This window comes from Pristis pectinata, chromosome 2 (genome assembly GCF_009764475.1).
Source record: "Pristis pectinata isolate sPriPec2 chromosome 2, sPriPec2.1.pri, whole genome shotgun sequence".
Lineage (NCBI taxonomy): Eukaryota > Metazoa > Chordata > Chondrichthyes > Rhinopristiformes > Pristidae > Pristis > Pristis pectinata.
This window is the reverse complement of record NC_067406.1, coordinates 116123883-116144286: the sequence shown is the minus strand read 5'-3', so window position 1 is coordinate 116144286 and position 20404 is coordinate 116123883. Positions and strand designations below refer to the sequence as shown.

At 38.5% G+C, this 20404-nt stretch overlaps 1 protein-coding gene across 2 annotated transcripts in view; it reads left to right on the top strand.

Moving 5' to 3' along the window:
* Positions 1–911: 911 nt before the first annotated feature.
* Positions 912–20404, top strand: part of bbs7 (Bardet-Biedl syndrome 7) — a 33871-nt gene continuing 14378 nt past the window's right edge. For both annotated transcript variants that reach the window (XM_052039259.1, XM_052039250.1), the window contains exons 1-11: positions 912–1157; positions 5638–5703; positions 6743–6805; positions 8682–8857; positions 9222–9408; positions 11822–11894; positions 12528–12644; positions 13558–13688; positions 17155–17239; positions 18663–18765; positions 20100–20292. In XM_052039259.1, coding sequence (XP_051895219.1) covers positions 1122–1157; positions 5638–5703; positions 6743–6805; positions 8682–8857; positions 9222–9408; positions 11822–11894; positions 12528–12644; positions 13558–13688; positions 17155–17239; positions 18663–18765; positions 20100–20292 — 1230 coding nt within the window. In that variant the 5' untranslated portion in view covers positions 912–1121. The remainder of the gene's footprint in view (positions 1158–5637; positions 5704–6742; positions 6806–8681; positions 8858–9221; positions 9409–11821; positions 11895–12527; positions 12645–13557; positions 13689–17154; positions 17240–18662; positions 18766–20099; positions 20293–20404) is intronic.

Sequence of the window (20404 nt, the reverse complement as noted above, 5' to 3'; positions counted from 1 at the left end):
ACCTTAACTCTGTCTAAATAGGGGCCCCCTCATTCCACCAAGACGTGAAATATCCTCTCAGCATCAACCTTGTACTGTTTCTTCACAATCTTGTATTCCAATAAAGGCACCTCATTCTTGTAAATTTCAGTGAATATGACCAGATCCGTTCTACCTTTCTTCATTTAAGTAGCACTGTATCCTTATTTCTATGTTCATTCTGACCTTATGCAGGTGGGGTAAACTATTATTGTCTCAAAGTACACCATAAAAGTTTAAAACTAAATACAGCTAAAATAATATATTAAAGATATTGCAAGTGGGAGTTATATGGAATACAATAACAAAATGCTATGCATTCTTACAGTCTTGGAGCTCTAATGATCTTGTAGTGTTTAACTCTTAACTGTACCTTCAACTCCCACAGAAGGATCCTTAACTTTGGTTCTGAATACAACTCGCCCTGGTGATCAATGGAAGGAGTGTGTCCCGGTTTGCAATTTCCTTGCAAGTTGCCATGGTTCACATTCTCCTCCCATCTCAGATGTAGGAATTACAATGTAGTTCTCATAAATACTGTTAGATTCAGCTAGTCTGAAATTGTGCTTGGCTTCTCGGTGAGAGGAGGGAGCGTGGCGATGCACTTTCAGTCCGGTGCGAGACGGTAAATAAAAGAAGGGAATAAATTACTGAGGCCCTGTTTACTTTTAGTTCTGTTGCGCTGAGAATCTGCAGGAAAATGCAGCTGGGATTCAATCCAGCATCAGTTCCTTTTTGAACCTCCGATGAAACCCCGTCGGAGGGCCACCGCCACGTCCCTCCAGTCTCCTCCGCTCTCCAATGAGCGGCGAGGTTTAACGCCGGTGCAACAATCTGTAACCAGTGGACTGCGCTGTTAGGACCTCCTTAGAAACGGGGTTGGGAGGGTCGAGCGTGTGGACGGAGGTGTCGTTACGATGCTGTTTGTTTACAGCTAATTTTTTCGGTTTTGTACGGATGTATCGAGGGTCTTTCAGGATGAGATTTCTGGGTTTAACTGTGTCCTTACTGGCGATTTTCCCCTGACATTGTTTTCAATCGAACTCGTTCTTTGATCTGCCACTTTTTCCAGGAAAAAGAGACGGGCCCCCGGCGTGGTGACCATGGAGTTAAATTTAAATCGTGTCGACTACCTACAGGTAGGACACTTGATCAGTGATTCTTAACATTCTGACGATTGCGTGTAAACTCAGTTCTTGAAATGTCTGCAGTTTTTAATATTCGAAACATAACCTGGTAGTGGAGTGTATTCACAAAGGGCAATGCAATCAGAACAAGAATTAGGTATTGGTTTATTATTGTCACGTATACCGAGGTACAGTGAAAAACTTGTCTTGCATACCGATTGTACAGGTCAATTCATTACACAGTGAAGTTACATTGAGTCAGTACAGAGTGCATTGATGTAGTACAGATAAAAACAATAACAGTACAGAGTAAAGCGTCACAGCTACAGAGCAAGTGCAGTGCAATAAGGTGCAAGGTCACAACAAGGTAGATCATGAGGTCATAGTCCATCTCATTGTATAAGAGAACCATTCAATAGTCTTATCACAGTGGGGTAGAAGCTGTCCTTAAGTCTGATGGTACGTGCCTTCAGGCTCCTGTATCTTCTACCCGATGGAAGAGGAGAGAAGAGAGAATGACCCAGATGGTGGGGTCTTTGATTATGCTGGCTGCTTCACCAAGATAGCGAGAGGTAAAGACAGAGTCCAGGGAGGGGAGGCTGGTGTCCGTGATGCACCGGGCTGTGTTAGAAGCAGGAATAAATCATTTGACCCATGCTGTACATTCAGTAGAGTTATGGTTGGGTTGGCCTTTGGATTCAACTTCATTTTCCTGCCAGAAACACATAATCCTGTGGTCTGAAAATAGATCAGCCTCGTCCTTGAATATAATTAAATGATTCAGCATCCATATCTCTGGAATGTAGAATTCTAAAGATTTGAGTCATTGGTGAGGTGAGAAGAAATTCCTCGTCATGTCAACATTGTGTAAGTGATCCCTTATCCTGACACTATGTCCCCAGTTCTAAACTCCTCAACAGAAGAAATATCCTTTCAACATCTTCCTTATTAAGTGCATTCACATTCTTATTTACTTACTACAACACAGGAACTCATTCATCCCATCAGGTCCATGCAGGCTCCTAGCAGACAAATTGCATCAGTCTCATTCCCTCTCTCCTTATTTCTTGTAGTTTTGCAACTTATTCACTTTCACATACCCATCAGCTTTGATTCTTTTTGCTACATACCTGCACAGTACATCTTTGGGACATATGAGGAAACCAGCACATCTAGCAAAATCCCATGGAGGCCTGGTGAGAATATGTAAATTCCATAGTGCAGCACCCAAGGTCAGGATCAAACACCATCTCTGAAGTTGTGAGGTTGCAGCGCTAACTGCTGAAATGCTGTACCACTCATGGCATTATGGCTGATTTACCTCAGCACAACTTTCCTGTACTCCCCATATCCTTTTATTTCCCTTATTATTCAGAAAACCCATGTTTGCTATTTAGAATGAATTTATTACTGGGCCTTAGTTTCTGAAATAGAAAATTCCAAAGATTCACCACCTTCATGAGTGAAGAAATTTTCCTCTAGTTCTCTAGTTGTGGATTCCTCAGCCAGGATAAATAATTGCCTAGTATTGACTCTGTCAAGCCCTGTAACAATTTTGTAAGTTTCAATAAGTTTTATTTCTCTAACCTCTACGGAATATTGACAAGGCCTACTTAGTCTATATTTATTTGGCAAACTTGCCATCCCAGGAACCAATCTGATGAATCTTTGGTTGCAACCCCTTTTTGTTAAGGAGACCAAAACTGTACTGAATACTTGAGGTGCTGTCGCCACAGTCCTGAATAACTGCAGTGACATCTTTACTGCAGCACTCAGAGCTCTTGTAATAAAGGCCGATATACTATTTGTCTTCCTAATTGCTTAATGCACAGGACAGTGCAATAAGCAATTAGGAAGGTTGCTTTGAATCATCATTTCCCAATCTGTCATCATTTAAAAAATACCCCTACCCTGAAGTAAATGACCTCACATTTGTTCACATTATACTCCATCTGTTGTGTTCTCACCCACTCACTTGAAACCTCTTTACGTCCTCCTCTCTACATCCTCCTCTCTAATCACTATCCTGGATACTTCTGTATCATTCGCAAACTTAGAAATATTCTGAATCTATATCATTTGAAAGATGTTATTTAATACAAAATGATGGTATTTAATACAAAAGGAAGCATAAGACAGGTATATGAAACTGTAATCAAGTGAATCTCTTGAAGAATATAGAGGGTGTGGGGAGAACTTAAGAAAGAAATTAGGAGGGCAAATAGGGGCTATTAAATATCTTTGGCAGGTAAAATTATGGAGAAGATATTATGAGCAAAAGGGTAGTCAGGGAAAGAGTAGGCCCCCTTAGGCACCAAAGGGGTAAGGTGTGTGTAGAAGCCAGGGGATGTGGGTGTGGTCCTAAATGAATACCTTTTGTCTGTATCCACCAAAGAGCAGGACGTGGAAGACAATAAGTATTTGGGGAAGAGTACATCAATAGTCTGGAGCATGCCACTTTTAAGAAACTGATTTATTAGAAATCTTGGAATGCATAACGGTGGATAAATCCCAGGGCCGAATGAGATCTATTCCAGAATGCTATGAGAAATGAGGGAAGACGTAGCTGAGGCTCTGACAGAGATTTTTGTGTCTTCATTAGCCACAGGTGAAGTACCAGAAGACTGGAGGATAGCTAATGTTGTTTATTTTAAGAAGGATAGTAGGAATAAGCCAGGTAACTACAGGTTGGTGAGCCTTACATCAGTGCTAAGGAAATTATTGGAGAAAATGCTAAGGTTTAGGATCCATGTGGATATGGAAAGGCAGGGGCTGATCAGGGATAGTTAGCACAGCTTCATGCAGGGGAAATCCTGTCTCGCTAATTTAATTGAGCATTTTTTAGGAGGTAACTAAGAAAATTGATAAAGGCAGGGCAGTAGACATTGTCCTTTCTGGAGATTAGTAAAGCATTTGACAATGTTAGGCTGGTCCAGAGGGTTAAAGCACAGGAATCCAATGCAAGCTGGCAAATTAGATCCAAAATTGGCTTGGTAATGAGAGGTCAAGGGTAGTAGTGGAAAATGCTTTTCTGATTTCCTTATTCCTCATTCTTGCTACCCTTGGTTCCCTGGTACATGTTGTATCTTCTATGAAGAAAAATATGAAGTATTTAATTTCTCTGTCATTTCCTTATTCTCCATTATAAATTTTCCTGTCTCTTTAAGGAACCCATATTTGCTGTCACTGATCTTTACTATTTTACACACTTACTGACTTTCTTACGGCCATGGTCCTACATTTTAATAAAGCAACTGTGACTTGTCCACAACTTGACTCTCATGTTGTGAAGCTTCACTAATGGGCTTGATTAAGAAGTTTATGTGAACATAACCTCTTCTGTCCTGGTTTATAGACAAATGAATTCCATAAAGAGCTAGACCCAAGTAGAAACTTCTTTTCTGTGCTGAAGTAAGTCAGAATGATTACAATTGATTTAGTGATTTTGAAGGGAGGGAGAAGTTTTTCCTCTCAGGTAATAACAACATTACTCAATTATGTGTATGAACACTTAGTGGTGATGGTTATGGAATCAGGTTTTATTATGATGCTCAGTGCCTGCATTGACAGCATAGCCATTGGAAGAAAATGAAGTCTATTAGAAGAAAATGGAAAACAGTTTAATAAGTATTATTTTCCAATGTAGGAAATCAAATATTTTACATACTGTTCTAAAGATTACATAAAATATGAACAGTTTAATATATTTAACTAATTGCAGAAGTAGGTTGGGGTCATTAAAGACCTAAATTAACTATCTTCATGTGAGCGGAGACTTGTAACGTAATATGAAAGCAGCTTCAGTAGTGAGTGTGTTTATTGTATAGCTGTTTACGTATTGTGGGATATACTTAATATATTTCCAGGCATATAATTGACAAAATGGTCTTCAGTTTCATGTTTGTCAATATTGTGGCTAAGCCCATCCCTGTATGGTTTAAATGTATCATAGGATGACCCACTTCTACACTGACAATCAAGTACTTGGCTCGAAGTTTCCTTGTCACACAAATGAACCATTTCAACAATTTGCTTTTCACAGGTTGTATTTACTATCCTGAAAGCACAACGTGATTTTTTTGTCAGGGAATTCCTCACAGAAAGAATGATGAATGTATCATATTGACATTCATTGAGAATACAAGATGCAAAATCTTTGGAATTAGCTGAGATGCATCTGGATGCTGTAATGAGGGCCACTATTGCTTTATGTGCTGAATTAACTTGGATGGGCAAATGGAATCGTTTAACTGTATTTGGCTTGTGAGATTTTAATAGGATGTGGTGGATTAAGGTAGTTTCTTTGATCTTTATTCAGTGTACTGTTTTGTTAAATTTCAAATAAAAATATTATGACAGTATTGTGCAAGACATTTTTGTTTTAATTTCATATTCCATTTAAGCGTTCTGCAGTAAATTGCACATTCAGAATAGATAATAATCTTTATGTTGGGATTATGCTATAATTTGTGTTCCTTTATTTTTAACAAAGGTGGGAGTTACTTCCCAAAAGACTATGAGGCTCTTACCTGCATCAGGACGCCGAACAATCCAAAAGGTTAATTTTAAAACTAGCAGTTAATCTAAATTGATATTTATGATTAATTAAAGTTATTGTATTAGTTGCATGTTAACAGCACAGCTTTTTTGAAAAATGTTATTTTAATGTTAATTCAAAAAAATAATGTATATATTGTGTAAGTTAACATAAAAATGCAACTTAAAGAAATTAGAATTAAAAACAATGTGGGGGCAGAGAGGTGAGTAGCAGGAAAGAGGCAGAGAGAGCGAGTAGGACGAAAGTAGTAAAGAGAGAATGCAGGGGGAATGTGGTGAATAGGGAGCAGATTGGTGAGTTTGGGAGAGGGGGAAAGTTGGGGATGAAAGAGAGAATGGGGATGGGGAGAGATGATGGAAGGAGAAAAAGGAGAGGGAAAGTTGGGGGGAGGAGAGGGATGGTGAGAGGAGAGAGAAAATTGAGAGAGAGATGGGGATGGAAGAGGAAGAGTTGGAGTGAGGGGACTGAGGGAGAATTGTGGGGGAGAGGAAGGGGGAGATGGGAGAGAAGTATTGTTGGGGATGGGAGGGGAAGAAGTGAATGGACAAGGAGAGAGCATTGTGAGGGAGAGGAGGGTGGAGGGGAGGGAGGGGGGTGAGATGTATGTGGGGAGTCAGAGAGACTGGTAGGGTTAAAGAGAGGGAGAGAATGTGTGGGGGTTGTGAAAAGGGAGACAGTGTGGGTGGGGAAAAGGAGAGAGCAAGAATGGGGGTAGGGAATGGAAGGCAAGAGTGGGGGTGGGGATGAATAGAGAGCAAGAATCAATAACTTGACAACTCTAAGTAATTTCATATTCAGATAGTCATTTGATTTTCCAGTTCCTGTATAACTATTGAGAGAGGAGGATAACTTTCGAGCCCTGCCCTTGATATAGGAGCAGACAGGTTACCTAGCAGGGATTTATTTGCCATATGTTACCAAACTTTTACTGTAATCTTACCTTTTAATTTTATGTCAACACTTGAACTTTTCTTCAAACTGGTTAGAATATATTTTGTATAGTTCTTTTATTTTAACTTTTTTTATTTTGTACTTTTAGGTTGTTATTGGAGATCAAGATGGAGTGGTTACTTGTTTTGGAATTAAAAAGGGAGAGGCAGTTGTAAGTATCAATTTTAGACAATGATTTAAAAAAAATTAGTTGTACAGGATTCTGTTGTTTGGGGAGGACCAGGCACTTCTATTATTGCAGTCTTGATTCCAGGATAGTATATTACCTCCCTGATGCCACAGTTAAGGATATCACTGAGTGAAATTTGGTAAAAATTACATGGCTACAAGAAGGAATGAGATCTGCAAACGGCCTTTAAGGATTTAGAAAAGGGATTAAGAACTAGGATCTCAAAGGTGGTAATCTTCAGATTTGTCCCTCTTCCACTTGTCAGTAAGTATAATGATAGGAGGGAGGGCTTTATATTCCTGGAGCACTGGGACCAGTTTCTAGGCAGATGGGATCACACAGGTTGGATGAATTACATCTCAGTGGAGCTGGAGTCAATGTGTCTTGCAGGAGGTTTGCGAGTGGTATGGAGGGGGGTTTAAACTAATTTGAAAGGAGGGAACATCTGAAAAAGAGAAAGAAGAGAAAGAGAAGATGAAAAAAAGAGTTGGGAGAGCTAAATGGCACCAGAATAAATAGCAATTTTTTTGGATAGGATTTGACCAGAGTGCAAAAATATCAACGAAAGGTTTACAATTCATGTACGTAAATGCAAGAAATAGATTAAATGAAGGTGGTAAGCTGTAGGCCTAAAATATTCCTGGATACAAGATGTTTAGGAAAGATAGGGAAAGGAAGAAAGGAAAGGGAAAGGCAGTATAGATGAAGGAAAATATTGCCATGCTAGGAGAGATGTCCTGCAATGATCAAGCACAGAATCCATCTGTTTAGAGTTAGGAACTGATGGAAGTGCAGTTACACTACTGAGACTATACTATATGTCACCCACTAAAGGATAATGAGGAGCAGATTTTCAAAATTACAGATGCGCAAAAGACGTAGTTATTATGGGAGCTCCAACTAGATATAGACTGGGTTAGCAATAACACAAGGGACAGAGAGGAAAGAGATTCTGAGGTGTGTTCAGGAGAGCTTTCTTGATCAGTACATTTTTGGCTCAAAGAGTAAGGTCATATTGCTGGACTTGATGCTGTGATGTGAGCTTGGCAAGTGGAGCAAGCATCAGTGGGGGACATCTAGGAAATAATGATAATGATATCTGTAAGATTTAGAATATCTAGGCAAAGATATAGAAAATGGAGTAAGGCCAATTTCATTGGATGGCAACCAAGCAGGTCCAGGTAAATTAGAATCAAATCCTGAAGGGCAAAACTGAATTGAAATTGACTGTAATTGAACAATCGAAGGCTTTTGAAGTGAACCTGTTTTAGCTTCAATCTAGGTACATTCCCATGAGGGATTAGGGTAGCAAAATAATCAAAAGTTAGAGAGTGAAAAAGGTCAGTAAAAAAGAGCATGTGTGAGCAATGAGCTATCAAAAGGCCATTGGGACGATCTAAGGGCCTCGCCTTAGGATCCACCACCTGAGATCTGGCTGAGATTTGTGGCCTACTCTGCTTCATGGGACAACAGCAGGGGCAAGGCTTGGATCTTGATTTGTCATACGGACCACAACAGTTTAGTTGGGGTGAGCATGACACCTGGGCCAGATCAAGCACAATGGCTTCATTTAGAACCAGTGGGGAAGAGTTTCTTGACTTTGCCCAGAGGAATGATTGTATATGTCATAGCATACCTTGTGGTTCTTCTCCCGTTTTAGAGCAGATTTTGTTTATTTTACTGTGAATGCTAAGGCAGAGGTATTAGGTAATGATTTTTAGTCTACTTGTACTTGAAAATACTCCACTGTCTTCTTAAAATGTGAGATGCTAATATGCTTTAAAGGGATATGTTTTTAAAACTGCAAAAAATATCATTATTCATGGAAGTTAAAATGTATGATTTGAATTGTACACAGCCAGTGTTCAAGACCTTGCCAGGACAGAAAGTTTCCAGGTTGGAACTGGGAGGAGCTGTTGGTACTCCACAGGAGAAGATCTTTATAAGTGTTGGCTCGGAGGTGCGCGGGTTCACTAAAAAGGGAAAGCAGTTTTTGTCGTTTGAGACTAACCTCATGGAAAGTATTCGAGCTCTGTAAGTGATTTATTAATTGTGTCCATCTAATTTTGTTCAGATTTACTACTTCCTATCCCATACAATATTCCACCAATTAGTGGCTAACGGTAGTTAGGATTTATATTCTTCCTCTCCTTCACTATCCTTCTGCCAGCCAAATCCTCTTTATTGCTTCTGAGTATATATTGATTTCCCTCCAGTGTGTGCTTCAGTCTGGAATTTGCATTTGTTGCCCATTTTCAAATGTAATCAGGTAATATGCATAAGTAGTGTTTTGCTTAATTTCATCTACTAAGAAGATGTACTTATGCATGTGAAGTTGTGTTTTTCACTCCCGTTGTACATAAACCTGAAATTCTCATTGTACTTTGGCTCCTTATAGGTATGTGTCTGGTGCAGATCTTTTTTTGTGTGCAAGTTATATCTATAACCACTACTGTGACTGTAAGGATCAGGACTACTACCTATCCAGTGACAAGATCAATGATATAATCTGCTTGCCAGTGGAAAAAGTAGGCAATATTACACCAATACTTGCCTGCCAAGACCGGGTGCTTAGAGTATTAAAGGTAATGTAGCAGATTGCTAATATATAGGTTTGGAGCAATTCTTCAGAGAGAGAATTGAAGAAAGTGGCTATTTTGAATGTTTGCATTGATTTACTGACATGTATAGAAAAAATGTATTCAGGCAGAAATATAGTTAAAATGGTAATGAATTAAGCTTTAATATTTTTCCTCTAAGATTGTAAATGACTAGCAATTTGCTGGCATATCACAGCAAACCTTTCACACTGTTGTATTGAGAAATCCCTGCTCCAGAAAACATAGTGGAAGTATTCTCTCAGGCCTTTGCTTTATTTGTGATTAATGGATGGTAGGAGTGAAGAAAGATTCAATCATGGATACGGGAGAATAATAGATGTTAAGGAAAAAAGGTGAAGTACCCCATAACAGGAAGTAGGAGATTATGTAGACAGTAGGATTAGGCCTAGAAATTTGTCTCTGCAATGCCCACAAAGACAGCATTGCGCAAGAATATTAAAGTGATGTTAACTCACTTAGCATATGTTTTTGAGTAAGTTAACACTGGTTGCTAATAAGGTATGGATTTTTGGGTGCAAGGTGCTGCTGTCTTAGCACTGTTTTTCTCATGCAGTGATATCAATATGTGTGCAATAACCAAAATTCACTTCTGGCAAGATTTTCAACCACTTTTAATAATACTGAAGGATGAAACTGAACGTCATTTAGAGGTCTGACGTTACCCTCGTGTAATCAAAGGCAGAATCATTCTCTCTTGTCAAATGAACCTTAAGTAGACTGATCCAAACTGGGATCCCAGTCAACACAGCTCCACCAAAAAATTAAATGCCAGGAGAAATTCTGTGAAAATAGAAATAGTTCCATGTACACTGGATCAGGAGTGAGTAAAATTCTAGAGAAAGGCACGTGACAAAAGAGTTGACACTCGTGGCAGGAAGTTACAAGGCAGGTGTAAGACATGAGTGTACCCTATGAATTCCTGCACTTTTGGGATCCTCAAGTCAAGCCTCAAATGGCAAACATACACAAGTATCCACACAGCTTTCAAAGCCAGGGTAACCCTCAGAAATATTACCTCAAGAACTTTGCAGTCTAGCTATGCTGCGGTATGCCATAAAAGTCGAGAATATCTCTACTGGCAAAGTGGGAATCTTTCATTTTTGATAACTGTAACTCTTGTACTCTTACTTGGAATGGGAATTTGGCTAAACTGTGGTGCCCCCAAAAGTGTAGGCATTTCTAGAGGGCAGTCATGACTCCGAAGGTAGTTCCTAGGCAAACTACTGCAACAAGTGCCCTTTGCATAAAGAAGCCATTGGAAACCTGTGCAGGTTACCTTGACCCTGGGAGAATCCTGCTACCTTGCTCCCACTTCCTCTCTCCCCCACTCCCATCATCATGGTACACTCCAGTGTAGCAGAAGAGTGCCATTTGTGCAGTAGTGTGACTCTTTAGGGGCAACCTCCTGAGTTCAGAGCTATGAGGGAAGGTGCTGGAAATTCAACCACCTAATGCCTGCTGTTCCTGAAACTGAGCCTGCTAACACCATTTCTAAAACAACATGAGTGAATTTTTTGATCTTGTTTTAGGCTTTTTTGAAACTGTTAGGTGTAAGTCCTCCTCAGGTTATGAATGCCTGACTCATGAACACCCTGTAGGTATGAACAAGCATTTGGGAGACCGGTGCTTCTGCTGCATCTTCTCTCACCCCCCACCAAGCTGCAACATTCATGTACTGGTTCAAACAGAGCTGGGAGTGCTAAGCAGACTCACTCGCTCACTCACTAAGTCTTCCCATGCCTGTTTGCTCTCCTATCACAGTTGTTTCTGTGATCCTCTCCCACACAGTTTTTGTTCATTTTTGAACAGAACCCTGTCGTGACCTGGGGATCGCGTGTAGAGTGCTGATGAGTTTTAGTGCCAAAAAAAAAGCACAGATGAATTTCTAGGCTGTAATCTATTTTTTACTCATGTCAAAATGGTACACTGCACAGCTGTACAAAATAGGTTTTAGTCATTCATAGGCAAGAGAATAGCTCTTGGTTCTATACTTGCATCATATTCCATGATCAAAAGTAGATGTGTTGTAGAAAAAGTATAAAAGTAGGAATGAAAGCATCTTAGATCTGAACAGCCTAGATTGATTATACTCGTGATTCTTGATGGATACTACCTTTGCGAGTATATTTGAAATGCTGCATATGTTGAATAACTTTTGAATGTTAAAGTGGAATAAATTTGATATTGTAGAAAGTTGACATGAGGATTAACCAATTATAATGTGCTCCATTTTCACATTTTTAAATAATCTATAGGAATGAAAGTTTAATAAAAATTAGTAAATTTAGTACATTTAAAATCAATTTTGATTACTTTATTCTTCATGTACTTCATAGACAGCATATTTGACAATCTTGTACTCACTTTTTTTAACCAGGGATCTGACCTGTTATATGAGGTGGAAGTCCCTGGAGTACCTAAAGTCCTGGCATTAAACAATGGAAATGGAGGCAAGAATAGCACTGGACTCATGAGTAGAATTATAATAATTGTTTATCCTGCAATGATTGCTTAGTTGTGCTCATAAATTGTTATCCACTGCCATTACTACTTTGAATGGTAATTTCAAAAGTTGCCTATCGCCATAGTGAACAACAGCTCATTCCTTTTACTCCAGTTGCAGTGTATGGTGTTACTAAAATGTTATTTTAACTAAATATCTTGCTGTGCAATTCACTCAAAAGGACCGGCAAAACCAGGCCCTTGTCCATGGCTTCTTTAAGCATAACACTCAACTAACCTAATATTATAAGAAAAAAATTGCACTTATACTGTATCTTAATTTCAAACAATGTGAGGGTCACATGAGTCCTTCCAATTACTCAGACCAATTTCAGCACTGAACTTTTTGTTTGTCAGTTGAAGTGGAAAATATTTTAAGTTAGCACCCAATAATAACTATGCTGCTACATGATTGCTGGCCAGGTCTTTTCCCAGAATATTCATATTGTGCATTTTCTCCCAAATGCATGTTTTATTTGTGAGACTGAGAAACATTTTGTTTGACTAAATCGTTCTTTTTTTTACTTGTAAATGCTATGATGTCGTATTAAACAGGAGTGTATACTTTTCAATATGCTTAGGTGCCTCTGGAGAAGAGCTAATATATGGAACATCTGATGGGAAAATAGGAGTGGTACAGATTACTAAAAGTTCTCCATTACATCGTTGGGAAATTTCCAATGATAAGAAAAGAGGAGGTAAGGGGTGTTTTGTATTGCCTTTTAATTGAGCTTGGCTAGAGAGAAGAAGTGTTTAATTTTTGTTTAAGGTAGTTATATAACACATCTTCCTGTCCTGGAAGCTCTGTGAGTCAACTAATCCCCCTAAAGTACAGGTGCTGGTACAAATGACAGAATTAAAGCAGAGTTAAAGCAAATAAGAGTCCTAATAACAAGTAATTTAAAGCATGAGTGAATGAAATCATTTCAGCAGCCCTTACAAATTAATTCTTTCAAGATTATGTTTTTTTTCGGTTTGATTTATTTTTGGATTGTCAGTGACAAGATGATTTCATGCAAGTGCATCTAGAGTCAGATTTAGCTTCATAATGCAATTAGATAGATTACATCTGGTATGTAAGATCTAGGTTCATTTTTAATTCCTGATGAACAGTCCTGCACAAAATCAGCTTTAGGAAAATGGAGTTGATTTTCTTCAGTGGTTCCTTATTCAAATACATTATGCCGCATTATTGAGATTTGAACATACTTAAGCCTTTGAACTATTATCTAATCTAATGCAAGATGGTCTGGACACAACTTTTGTTGTCCATGTTGCACGAAGCTGGCAAAAATAAATTAGTTGTCTGATTCTAGTTGGAAAGCTATATTTATTGCCTGATCCTAGTTAGTCACTGTGTCGAATAGGCATTGGTGGGCCTTCCTAAACCACTTTAATTCTGGTGGTGAAAATGCAGTTTTTCCACTTTGTAATAAAGGGAATTCAGTATCTTGACCTGCTTCTTGAAGAAACTACAACATGTTTTCAAATCCAGTTGTGATACTTGGAACAGAATTGGGGAGAATAGATATAGAACTAATTGATAATTCCTTCAAAAAATTGAAACTGCAGGGAGAAAAGTTTAATCAGAATTTTTTCTGTGGACTGTAGGTGTTCTGTGTGTTGACTACTATGATATCCTGGGAGATGGCGTCAAAGAGCTGCTTGTTGGCCGTGATGATGGAATGGTGGAAATCTATGGGTTTGATAATAACAGTGAGCCTGTCCTTCGATACGAGCATGTAAGTCTTCAGTCCTTGAGAGGATAAAGGTGGCACTATAATTTTAGTGTAGGTTAATGTGCTTCAATATTTGATGAATTGAATTTAAACATATAAATCTATGTTTTAAATTGTAATCATCTTCCTCTGGTAGTGTTGGTCAATATTTTATTCCTTTTGCCTTTCCCTTTCTTCTTTGTGCTGCAGATGTTTTTATTCTTTGACTTTACAGCAATTTTCATTCTTTTGGTATCATTAGGTAATCTGGTACAATATCTGTACTCCTGGTATTGTACACTTGAGCATGGTTTGCATATTTCTTTAATTAAATCATCTTTTTTTTCCTCTGTGTTGATATTTATTCCATTGTTTTTGCCTTTCTTTTTCCCCTTTGTGCCACAGATGTTGTTATTCTTAGTGCTATTTTAATTATTTAATTATCATTAGGCAATTTACAATAAAACTCTGGACCTTTGGGACTTTGATGGTGCTGGACTGGCAGATTTTCCAGACTATTGAATATTATTCCTATTAATATCCCAACACAATTTTAGTTCACTTTTTTTAGATGTTACACAGTGGTATTATAAATTTTCCAGTAAACCCAGCAAGTTTAAAGGGAGCATGGGAAACAGGGCCCCAGAATGTTTAAAGGGAGTGCAGGAAATGGAACCCAATGAGTTTAAAGGGAGTGAGGGAAAAAGGGCGTTGATGAGTTTAAAGGGAGCTTGGGGGACAGAACCCAGTGAACCAGATGCTGAACCATCAGGATTTTTTAACAATTGGATAGCATGTCATTTGTGTTTTACTGTTTATGGCACAATATCCTTTTCTAGCAAGACTAAACAATTGATGTAAAAAATTAAATGAATTTCTTTACTTAAATGGTAACTTCAGAAAGTAGTTTAAGTGGAAACATTCTAATTATCTTTCCTTTAATTCTTAACAATAAGCAAACATCCGCATGACAGTAGATATGAATAAATTAGGACATTGAGAACAGCAGATATGAGAAACACTCACAGCAATTGGGAAAAAAATAAGTGATGTAGATAAATGCTTTATATCAATAATTTGATTCTTCTATAGCCTCTGCAATCCAAATGTTGCATGCTTGAGCATATTTAGCATAAAAATATTTTGTCATGAACATGTATTCTGTAGGTTTGGGATAAAGAGTTAAAATGAATTTGAAATGCGTCATGATATGGGCTGTTCACAATTTAACAGTGAGGTCATGATCTCTGTCATGTGGTTCAGGAGGTGTCACGAGAAATTAGGAACTGTCACAGGGTAAAAGTTGAATTTGGAGTGCAGGTCATCTTACTCAACTCTTGCTTGTCTTTTGCTGTTATAATCACAGCCAGCTAAAGACTGGTTGAGTTTAGGGGAGTGCTTAAAAACAAAGAAGATATGAAAATATATTTTTAAAGGAAATTGAAGGATGCGGAAATACTGATTGACATGGCTTACTGTGAACATTCTTCTTAGGCATTCCTATGCCCATGGGGCTTCTGTATTCCTTGTTGCCCTTGAGTCCACAGGACCCTTGTCTCCTGCACTTCCCTGAGGCCTCTCTTGAGTTCCCTTTAAACCAATGAAGTTTCTGTATCCCTTGCTGTGTTTAAACTAATGGGGCCTTTATCTTCCATGCTAAGTCCATGAGACCTCTGTTTTTTCTGCTCTCAATAAATCTTTGGGCCTCAATTTCCAATGCTGCCTTTAAACCAACAAGGCCTCCATGTCTTGTGCTCCCTTTAAATCCCTAGGACCTCTGTCTCCCTCTGTCCCTAAAGCAAACAGAAAATCCCTTTCCTACTGTTCCTAAACCCATGGATCTTCTGTCTCACCAATCCCAAGCCAATGGTGCCTCTGTCTCTTGCACTGTCCTTAAACCCAGGGACTTGTGTACGCTGTGCTCCCTTTAAACTCCACAGGTAGATATTTCAGGTTGTTAGGCAGACATGAACTGATGGTATGGTATGAAGGCAATATCACTAATATTGAGCCTTATATTTTAAAAAATAGTTATATGAAAACAAGCAGATGTACTTCATAAATATGATTTCAGCTTGGTCATTAATGCTGTGAAGTTTATTGCCTCTCTCTCCCCTACCATGTAACCTTAGCATCTATAATCTGGGAAGGTATAAAGAAAACATGGGTCGTACATAATTGGATACTCAACTCCATAAAAGTCTCTTCAGCACCTGCAATTCAGGAGTGTGAGATATATTAATTGTTTGTCATGATGAAGGGTTGCCACAGGTGTACTGAAGAAAGTCAATACCATTTAGGACAAAGTATTTTACTTGCTTTGCACCTCCTGCTATTGGACTTCCACCATTGGTGCAATGTGGCTGTAACATTTACAATTATAGATTTCCTAGATATCGGGAAGGAAGAGAAATGAGCAGGTTTATTCAAGTTATTTCCATATACTACCCTGCTATCCCCTTATTCTAGGGGCAATTTTTCAGTAGCCACTTATGCTTACAGCACATCTTGGGATGTGGGGAGAAACTGGGGCCACTGCAGGAAGCCTATGAGTACACAAGGAGAATGTGCAAACTCCACACAGATGGCACCGAGGTTAGGATCAAACTGGGGTGTCTGGAGTTGGAGCTGTGCAGAATTAACAATAACTGCTGTGCCATCCAGTGTAAGGTTGAGGTGGCGAGACCAAACGCAGACTAGGTGACCATTTCATAGAACACCTTCACTCCGTCCGTAACAGCAATCTCCCTGTTGCCAGTCACTTCAACTCCCCCTCCACTCCATCACTGATATGTCAGTCCTCAGCCTCCCCCACTGCCAGGAGAAGTCCAAATGCAAGCTGGAGGAGCAAAACCTCATTTTCCATCTTGGGACTTTACAGTCTAACGGGACGAATATCGAATTCTCCCAATTTAAGTAAACTAATCTCCTGTGCCCACCCCCCTCCTCGCCTCTTCTTCCCGTTCCTAACCTATCTCTCTTTTTTCTCCTCACCATTTTTTTCTCTTTTTTTTCCTCTCTCTCCTTTTCCTCTCCTCCCCTCCCCCCATGCCGCCTGCCTCCATACCTCTAACCCATCCCCTGGTGGATCTGCTCTCCCCTTCTCCCTTGCATCTGCCTATCACTATCTCTTACCTGCATCTACCTATCACCACCTTGTACCCACCCCATTTCCCTTCTTTTGTCCGCCTATCACTTCTCTATTTTCCCCCCTATATATTGGAATTCCCCTTTTCCTATCTTCGGTCCTGAAGAAGGGTCCTAACCCAAAACATTGACCATGTGCTTTTCTCCACAGATGCTGCCTGACCTGCTGACTTCCTCCAGCATCTTGTTGCTTTTTCATCTTATTATCCCTTTCTGTGAAAGGAAAATTGTATATCATTTGTAGATAGACATTTTCATGTCAGCTTTAGAAAATTATAAGCTGCATGTTCAGACGTTTGTGGAGTATCTAAAAATGAATTTTGTGTGCTATTGCACTTTCCAGGCTTTGTCTGAAAGCATCACTTCTATTCAAGGAGGATGTGTTGGAAAAGAAGGATATGATGAAGTTTTGACAGCCACATACACAGGTATGTAAGTAAATAAATTAACTTTTCTGTTTTCACATTTGATGATTTTGTTCATGAAGCAAAATTTAATCTGTGTTACTCCTTGAGTAGCTTAATAGCCAAATCAAATGCTTGAAGTGGTATAAGATATTATAAAACATCAGGATTTGCTTGTTGAAGAAGTTGATCTCAAATGGGTTATAGCATAGTTGACTTCATTGATGCTGCTCCAGTCTCACTAACAGCCACATTGACTATTTTTTAAAATGTAACTGGCATCTATTGTCTGTGAATAAACTTCCTTCTTTCTTGATTGGTCACCAAGAAGCAGCATGCTCCCATATTCTATCCCAAAGATGTCTTAGCATTTTAACATTTAGCCTCTCTATCTTAGTCTCTTTACAAGCATAACTCTGAGCATAACAAGATTCCATTTCAAGATTCTACCTTGAATGCATGGTCTTCCATTCAATGAGAGTGGGGTCCTGCTTCAGTCTGCTGTGCAACACAGGAGGTTTTAAGATTAGGATGGTGTCAATCTTATCAAAGGCTTTAGACACGTGAAGAAGGATGAGGAGGGATGGTACACAATGTCACAGAGGATGTAATTTGCAATTTTGATAAGAGCTGTTTCACTGCCTTTTTGGGAGAAGAAATTTGATTGAAGATGTTCAAACATGGAATTTCAGGAAAGCTGTAAAGGAGAGTAGAGAGAAATTGAGGATGAATTTTAGAGGAGAAGATAGGAAAACAGATATGAAAGAGACGAGTTAATTCCTTCTACTCAGGCAGTTGGAAATATTTACAATATCAGTGAGCTTGTGGGGCAGGAAGGAAAGATGGGTGCTCAGCAATTTAATAGGTTATGGTTCAGAGAGCAGGAGGTGGGAAGATGGACAACTGAGTGACCTTAGGAGAAGCTTGATAGGAAAAGAGGAGACTCGCCACAGATTAGCTTGGCAGATGCCTTGTAAGTTTTTATAGGTCTGTATATTTGTGCTCTGTCTAAACCATAGCTCAATTCATTCTGAAGTATTACATGCCAGCTGCTCAATAACAATTCAATTTTCCTTAACAGTTTTGTGCTTCAATATGTCTTTATTTCATTAAAATGATAAATTGGCAAAAGATTGATACCTGTCTAAATAGTCTCTTGGAAGTTGGCATTGTTTTAAAATGAACATAATGGCTCTGAATTGCACAAACTAGCTGTTATATACATTTACAATTACTGTTTTACAGCAACTAATTTTATAGTTTAAACTAAAACTTAGGATTTTTTCCTGTGGTGTTTGATAATGAAAGAAGATTAAGCTTCAGTTAGTCTTTATTCCTACTGTCTAGCTTGTAAAAAAAAATTACAAATGTTTACATTAAGATTGGTGTTTTAAGAATTGCTGATTTTTTTTGATGATATTTTCTATTTATACTATTTGATTCATAGGCTGGGTGATGGCTCTAACTACAGAGCCAGTTCAGAGAGAGCCAGGGCCTTGTGATGATGTGAAGATAAACCAGGAGATGCAGAATAAACTCATGAATTTGAGGTCTGAAATAATAGTCACGTTTACATTTTGCCTTTTATGTTGTAGTTTGAGGAATATTTTAAATAAAAGTAGTATGTTGTAATAACAAAGGGATTAAATCCACGTAGGTGAAACAACTCTAAAATTTCTTATACTGCAACATTATAAGATAGCCTTTACACAGTTGTTCTTAATGTAGAGTCATACTAGAAAGGAGCAGTATTTGAACAGCTATCAATAAATAGAGAACCAGTGACAAAAATGGGTGTACATTCCATAAGTGATTCCCCTATCTGCGTCCATTTCAGCAAAGCACCTCACATGCAGCACTATTAATCTTTGTATTTCTTAATATAATTTTTTTTTGACAGGATAGTTAAATTTTTGGTTTACTTTAGTTTAGAAAAAAAGCAACATAAATTCCTATAAAATATTTTTTTTTCACATCTGGGCCATCTTTGAATGGCTTACAGTCCCACAGGTGCTCTCAGCCCTCAGGCATCTCACCCAACCAAGAGTTTCATGTTGTGTATAAAAAGATTATTTGCCAGGGGATTCTTGGTCACTGAGTATGATATTTTCCTTAATATTCACACTCATGCACTTGCCATCAAAAATCAGTAGGTAGCTTCAGAATGGGAACCATATCAGAAATTCCCCTGCCTTCTCGTGCACTCTGACACTTCAAAAAAGAATTCATAACTTTGGAAACCTTTATTAAATATTTTATTGGCTTTCACTGTTCGAGTTGATTTGTATTATGTAAACAACTGGCATTAGCCATACTGCTCTTCCAGATGGATATCAGATGTCTCTGTCTGCACTGCCTCATTTAAAAAAAGCAGTTTGCATTGTCTTTTCAGGAATACTGTAAGATAATTTTTTTCTATTTAGGCAGCTGACTTTTTTATTCTTATTCTGGTAATTTTCTGACTTTTTAACGTTGATGTTCTAGTTTGCTAAATAAGCTCTGAAAGTTCTTCTGCATCCCTGAAATGTACATTCACGTAACTATTGGGATCTCTGTAGACTCACTAAAACCACACTTTGGCATCATGGCATTTTGTCCTTCCTTGTTGTATTCTAGAACTAGATGAGTGTTATGCTTCAGTGTTTAGTTATATAGTTGATATTTGTGTCTTTAGTTGCTTTCGACTTTTACTTACCTTCTATGCCATTGTCTTCTCAAGTAAAATTACTTTTAGAGACAGATGGTAACGTAATCTGGGACATTTGCAAATCTGATCATCTGATAAAAAGTTCTATTGTAATTTTTAGAAAAAGTGTTTATAACTCAATACCCTCTTTCTTATCTTGGGATATGAAGTTAACTATAGAATTCCCTTCTTCATTAGGGTGGAGTTGGACCAGTTACAATTGAAGGTGCTTCAAGAACGTGAGAAGTACCACCAGTCAGCACATTCAAGTGATGCAGTTTCAGCAATGCCTGTGTTTAATGTGAATGATAAGTTTACTCTAAACCGTGATGATGCAAGCTACAGCCTCACCCTCGAAGTGCAGACAGCTATTGACAATGTGCTGCTGCAGGTAAGTGCAGCTGAGAATAGCATTAGACCAGTTGTGTGCTCCAGAGAAAAGCCTGATTGAAAACTTTGTTTGTATATTTAAATATAAAGCTAAATTTTGGTTTTCAAGCTTT